The sequence below is a fragment of the Macrobrachium nipponense genome, chromosome 36 (assembly GCF_015104395.2).
Source record: "Macrobrachium nipponense isolate FS-2020 chromosome 36, ASM1510439v2, whole genome shotgun sequence".
Taxonomy (NCBI): Eukaryota; Metazoa; Arthropoda; class Malacostraca; order Decapoda; family Palaemonidae; genus Macrobrachium; species Macrobrachium nipponense.
Window position 1 is genome coordinate 50,785,242 of NC_087220.1, and position 7,009 is coordinate 50,792,250.

Sequence of the window (7,009 nt, forward strand, 5' to 3'; positions counted from 1 at the left end):
TCATTCTTCTCCCAACTTGATGGCAGGAAATGGAAGATAGATCGGAATTGGAAGCCAATAAGGGAGCAGGTCTCTCAGTTTATAAGACCTTAGCGACCTGTTTTATTGAAAATTAGTTCATTACTAATAAGACGATATTAAAATCTTCCTCCTTCTAAAGTAATGCAACCAACCATTTACAGAAAGAGTGGCAATCGTTTGCAAATTGAACAAGGTTCGTACGCTCTCATTCATTGATTAGAGGCTCTTCCAGATAATAGAGGCGTAGAAATACGGCCTTATCTCCAAGAGAATAAAAATTTGAGGGATTCTCTTCGATCGAGAGTTTTGTTTTTCATTGCGATCTCTTTCGACTAATGCTAATTCGTGTTATTGACGAAAAGAACGGAGAGGGCAAAATTTCCATTCTCTCTCCGCATCGGAGAGGAAAGAATGTAGAAGGAAGACTTGCTGCATACGACTGCTGAATGACAAGTCATATACGCATACCATAGTTGCCTTTGTGGTTCGCTACGAAATTATCTATATCTTACAGGATTTTCCTGGTAAGGACTTCGCTTAAAAAGTTTGTTACGACAATACCTACTCAGCTTCGGTATTTAACAAAGGTTGTTTGGCTTAAATTGGCATTATGAGAGCTTCCTTAGGCTCGGGAATAATTTTATTATATTCCTTCATTAAATGAAGTAACTGGCAACTCACGATGAATGCAGCCAGGCAGCGAGCGAGACGGCAGGGCTGTCATTGTAAGCGTAATGGCCAATACAGTACCATCCAGGTCTCGGTCATTACCAGTTGGTTGCATCTCTCTCTCCAACGGGATCGAATGGTTAACCGTATATTCCCCCTACAATCATGGACTTAGTCGCGAATGGAGGGGATAGTTAAGCTAACATAAATAAAAATATTGTCTGCCTTTTTTTTGCTAAGAAGTTTTCAATAAAAAAAGATATTATAACCTTTCAATGCTGTTTACCGTAGGGAACATTATTAAAGGATTCTAACACAGCAGAACATTATATTATATAATGCTCTCATGCTTACGAAAGCATGGCTTATTAGAATACATGCTTAGTGAGAAGATGGATGTAGTAGAGAATTCACTTTAAGACTACGGTATGGTCAGTCTTTCGAGAAACGCACACAACCTTTTTTAGAATCATATATTGGCTCAAAGAGAAGATGGATGAGTGGAATGGGAAACATTCTCTTCGTGGCAGAAATGGTTTCCCTGATAGAATATACTACGTATATAAGAGTTTTTTCCTACTAAAAACGGAATTAACATGTGTAAGGATGTCGTGTACCATAAAGGCACAGATGTTCTGGTACATAACATAAAGAGTATTAGAAGAAAGCGCCGGTCTGAAGCGCCAACAACTGGCACAATGAGCCAAAGAGCACCAGCCAAGATATTTTCTCTGTTTTAGCGAGTTATTAACATAAGAGTCCAGTAGCCTCTCAGACAGCACGCTCGGTAACGGCAAGATTCGTTCCTGATTTCGTTACCCATTTAATCACTTAGGCCAATTCCACGACTCTCTCATATCGCAAAGAGCATTGAGAATCTCTTTTTTCGCTCCTGTTCGCGTTAACAAAGAGAACCTATTTGGAAAAAGAGGTTCGATGCAAGATTTTGCATGTCCGTGAGAACCTTCTCGATCGACGATAATAACTGTTAATGTATGTCTAACATTTATTGGAAAGAGTTGTGAGAACCTGCGGAAAGTCTTCTTCATAGATCTCTTAGCAAGGTAGAAGACGAACAGGCTTCCTATAGAATGTTCCTTTTCCTCGAACCAAAGAGAGGTAGCAATATACGCCATCTTTATTTTATAGAAAGGGGAATATACTATAGTCTTTTTTTCCCCTAAATATAAATAAATATAAATCTTTACAGAATTTAAGATAAAGGGCGTCAAAGAAAGAGAGGATAATACTTTATGCCTCATTTTGGCTTCAGAGAGGTTGGATTCACAGAGGTCACGTTCTTCTCAACAGCATGTTTTTGGGAAGTCTTTTCCAAGAGTCTGGATATTCTATCAGCATCTATTATTAAATGGACCTTAACAACCTCTCCACTCTGAGTCTGTCTGCATGCAGACTGACCAGAAATGGACATAAATGAGAGGATTTTCAAGGTAGATGACAATAGTCATGGCCTAGACATAGAATTGCTGCAGAATCGTGCTAGAGGGAATGAGGAAACTGTCCTCTTCCGATACCTCTGTGAACCACATAGCGGTTTTTTCTTCCCTTTCAGAGGGAAGAATCACCTTTGTATATATCTGCTATCAAAGAACGCAGTAAAGGCTATACTCTGTCTCTACAAAGGGAATTGGAGATAGCAGAGGATTAAGATCTTCAGGATCTTATTCGATATATACCTTAATATGACAAGATAGGATATCATGTACTTCTAATGGGATCTTTTTTGTGGCCACAGATTCCATGTTCCGACAAGATGGAACTGCTCCTCATCAAACTTCTTTGAGAAATTTTTATGAGGGAATTCTTTGTTTCTCTGGGTCCTAAACGACCAAGAAGACAAGTGAAATTTTTGAGCATTGGAATCTCGCATCAGATTCTATGGAGACTAGACAATGGGTTCTTGCCAGCATAGTATGTCTAGCAAAAGAAACTGAAACCCCCTATTCCTGATTCAATGTTTTCAGATAGAGGTTTCGTTGTCCAGGCAGAGTACTTACGTTTTTTTCATCTACAGTAGAATGGTTCAAACGTTTGCCTACAGAGTCTTTGGTATGCGATGACGGCTCGAAATGCTTCCCAGAAGGTGTTCAGAGGGATACAATAAAGAGCTAGAAATCAGGAGTACTCCCAATTTCAGCTCGGAGTCTCCTTCGACTTCCAGGCTTCTTCCCTTCCTTCGGGGCAAGGATAGGGAAGATTCTGCAACGAGACACCCCTTCAACATGGTAAGAAAGAGATCTCGTGAGCACGGAAGTATTCAAGAAGGACCCTCCTCGGAGGAAGACTTATCTCTCGTACGGTTAGATATGCTATCGTCTACTGGATGTAGCTGATTACAATCACCTCCCCTTACCGGAGAGACCAAAAGCTCAAAGTGAAAGAATTTCTTCCACCTTCTCCAGTTCCTGATAAAACGATTGTGGATGTTAAGGACTTTCGGACAATGTAGCGCCAATCAGGCGCCAAAATACCAGAACAGGCGTAAAGACGCCAGAGGAAGACAGTCCAAATAAACACTGTCATTGTCTGATGAGAAGGAGCGTGCCTCCAGCCTGGCGCAGATGCGCTAGAGGCAAATAAATAAATCGGAAAAAGTGTCCGATGTGGGCATCGCCAGTTTCCTCGAGACTCTTTAACAAGCTCGAAGCTCCAGCAAGTGGGGAGAAGTCAGCCAGGCGCCAGGCGCCAGGCGCCAGGCTCCAGGCAGGCGCAAGGCGCTAGCCAGGCGCCAGGCAAGCAACATGCGCCAGCCAAGCGCGAGGCGTCAGACAGGCGCGAGGCGCCAGCCAGGCGCGAGGAGCCAGCCAGGCACAAGCCAGGCTCTAGGCTTCATCCAGAAGAGATCAATTTCAAAGTGTGATTCTAAAGCAACTTCTTAAGTAACTTGATGATTCCTTCAAACAGCTGAGAATTAAAAGCGCTTGAAGTGCGAGCTTTAACAATTCTTGTTCTTTCCATAACAATATGTCGTGAGAGACATATTAGCTGTAATTTACGGGAGATGCAACTCTGTGTTGTCTTCTCTTTGCACGAAGGAGGTCAAGTTGACCTATGAGAGATCCTTCTCTCTTGGTTACGTGTCTACGGATACGTTGCTGGGATAGGGAGCCGACACTGATCCTTAACTAGTGAGTTAAAAAATTTTATTTTAACATAAGTATACTATTTTCTTTGGGTTATTTGAAATGAGTTGGGGATAGCTCTTTCACATTAAGCACAAACCCTCGTGTTAGGATCAGGTGATCGGGATCGGTGTTGTGCTCCTTAATTATGCCAGTAGGCATAGGTGTTTTGTCATGTAAGTGGATAGGACCCCTTTGACAAATAACCATTAGATTCTGTCAAGTAAGTGGATAAGACCCCATTGACAGATCTACAAGAACTCTTAGCCATAGGTCACATCCTCGCTGAGGCTCTTGAGACGAAGCAGACTCCTAGCAATAGCTAGGAGGTCAACCCTTCGTCTAAACACATAGGAACCAAGGTTTTATTTATTTTATTACCTACAACGTATGTTGTTTACCTGTCTAATCAGTAACTAGCTGTCTCTTACCCACCGCCAAACAAAGGTGCCAATCAGCTAAGTATATATCTGACAGGGAAGTTGAATGTATGAAAATGATATTGTTATTGTACAATAAAGTTTCATACATACTTACCTGGCAGATATATACGATTGAATGGCCCACCCAGCCATCCCCTCAGGAGACAGGTGGAAGAGAAAAATCTGTCCTTAGAAGGTAATAGTTCCTATTCCTGCCACCCAGCGGCAGGCCGGTAGATCACCTGACCTACCTACCTGTAGCGTGTGCCGCGAAATTCGAATTTCTATCGGGGACACGGAGTCTATAGCTAAGTATATATCTGCCAGGTAAGTATGTATGAAACTTTATTGTACATAACAATATCATTTTTATACCTCTCACTGTGTTTAAGGGAATATGGATAATTTTTAAAATTGCCAGGTAATATGTGTATATTGTTTCACATCATAATTTAACCTAACCTACAGTGCTGTATCTAAAATACTTTGAAAGGACTGAGGTAATCCCCTGGAACCCCAGGTTCACCTCTGCCTAAACTTTGCTCAATTCAAGTTTAAGAACATTCTATTCCACCAAAAGTTTATATAAGATATTTTCAGGGCATGCACTCATCCTCACTAAAGCACTTGCTGGGATTATGCATATTTTGTGATTATACTTGTTCCTTGTGACGGGCATTGGTGATTACCTGCATAATGTAGCCACTTGTACACCTTTGGCAACTGGTTGATGTTATTCTTAAATCGTCTATCCTTAACTAATACCTCAGAAGGCTTGAAATTCCCTTCAACAGTAGCCGAGAAGCAGAAGTGGCTTGCAATAGCCTTAAAGTTGATCCTGAACCCAGAGAGGTGGCTCCACAAAGCAGTATTCTATCAAGGACAACATCTGTGTGTGAGTGCAAATGTTTCTTCTTGTTTTATGTTATTAGTATAGCACATTTTTGTTTTTTTTACAATTGTGATAGGAAGTTACAAATGGACTTGGGCTTTTGTTAAGCTTAGAATGCAGATACTCTGATGGGTCTGTTACAGAAGTATCAAAATTTTATATGTATTGAAAGTAAAGCTATTTGGATTGGAGTTTTTGAGTTACAGCACTCTTATTACATCATGAAAATTGTTACATTACATATTTTGTCCTAACTAAAATTCTATTTGAAATTATTCTTTAAGGAAGTTGTAGAAAGGAGAGAAAAACTAAGAAAAGTGTGAGCTTCATAGCAAAAATTTTCTTAGAAAGAAAGGTGATTTGTTATCTATTACAGTCACTATATCTATGATGAGTTTTAGAATATGCTTCTGTATAAATTGTGAAAACCTTAGCTTCCTTATCTCATTATGTATATAATATTTTATGTTTCTAATGAATTTTATGAATTATTATATCTTATGATTTTTTTAATTTACCATTTTCATATAGTGTTAACCATTCTTACTTTGCCTTCCTCAGAGAGGTACGGTCTCCTGATGTGCGGCAACTGAGGACAGCTGTTACCTCTTTCTTGGATCTTCTTCATCTTGTATCAAAGACCATAGATCAGTTTTGGGCCTCCTCTTCAGCAAATCAAAAAAGTTATGTGCATAAGTTATTGTGATTTGTTTTCTTTACTTATCGTTCAGGGCATCTTCATAACAGTGCTGTACGTTACTTTTTAAGTGTACAATTATTTAATGTTTGTTACTAGACTCCAGATCACTTACTGTAAACAAATTTAATAATTTTTGGTTGATTAGCATCTCTGCACATCTCACAAAATATTAATTCTACTTCATAATTGTGTTTTGGGCTAAATAGCAAAGCCTTTGAGTCATTTTTGTGACTCTTTAAAACTTTTAGATTAATATTTCATTGTTTGTAATTGCTCATTTAGGATTGTAAGAGGTATTTTTCTAACTTTAATTGAAGAAATTTGTCTGTGCATTTTTTAACCATGGGAGAACACACACCCGCCCCTTCTCCTGGACGCTCGTACTATGGTTTTGTCTTGTACTTACTAGGTTGGGCCTGCATTATAACTTATCTCATATGGGCAATGGTTCCCCACAGCTACTTGTCATCTTTGGGATTGACTTACATCCCTCAGCCATATTGGGCCTTAGCTTTTCCTACTGTTATGATCACATTGTCCTAGTTTTCGTTTTCCTTATCTATCCTTCAATCAATTTCTTGCTGGCGGTACCGGTCCACATGACATCAGGAACATTTCAGATGGAATGTCATTGAAGGAAGAGGGACTATTCACATGATGGCCTATTCACAGTGCGTCGGTCTATGATCTCAATATTTCCCAGGTTTGTAGGGACTTATATATGTCCTAGAAAGTTTGTTGAGAGGTGGGTGCACGAGTGGATATCATTGTACTGTAATGTATCTTATATAAAAACACACGTTAAGGATAAAACTGTTATAGATATCAACACCATGATAGATAATCACAATTGTTTTAACTGGCTTTCCATTTTTATTCAGACAAGCAGAATTAGACTTTTAAATGTATGTATTTGCAAATGAAATAAAACATAGACTTAGACCTAATTCACCTTAATATTAAAATATATGGAATAATTTTTGCTAAAATTGGGAACTTCAAAATAAGAAATTGTCTATGTAAGAAGAGGAAAGGATTTTTGTACAGTATGTATGTCTTATAAGCTGTTACTGAGATGGGATAGTCATAAGAATTTTTAATTGTGTGATATATTTTAGAAGATAAAATGTAGTAGGACATTTTTATAAATTTTTTTATTGTG

The 7,009-nt window shown here is 39.0% G+C and overlaps 1 protein-coding gene across 1 annotated transcript; it reads left to right on the top strand.

Moving 5' to 3' along the window:
- Window positions 1–2,933: 2,933 nt before the first annotated feature.
- LOC135203443 (EKC/KEOPS complex subunit Lage3-like) lies at window positions 2,934–6,052 on the top strand. Its single transcript, XM_064233169.1, is given in 5 exon segments — window positions 2,934–3,010; window positions 5,026–5,099; window positions 5,102–5,150; window positions 5,709–5,799; window positions 5,801–6,052. Coding segments are annotated over 5 exon segments (405 nt in total). The 3' UTR covers window positions 5,915–6,052.
- The last annotated feature ends 957 nt before the right edge of the window (window positions 6,053–7,009 follow it).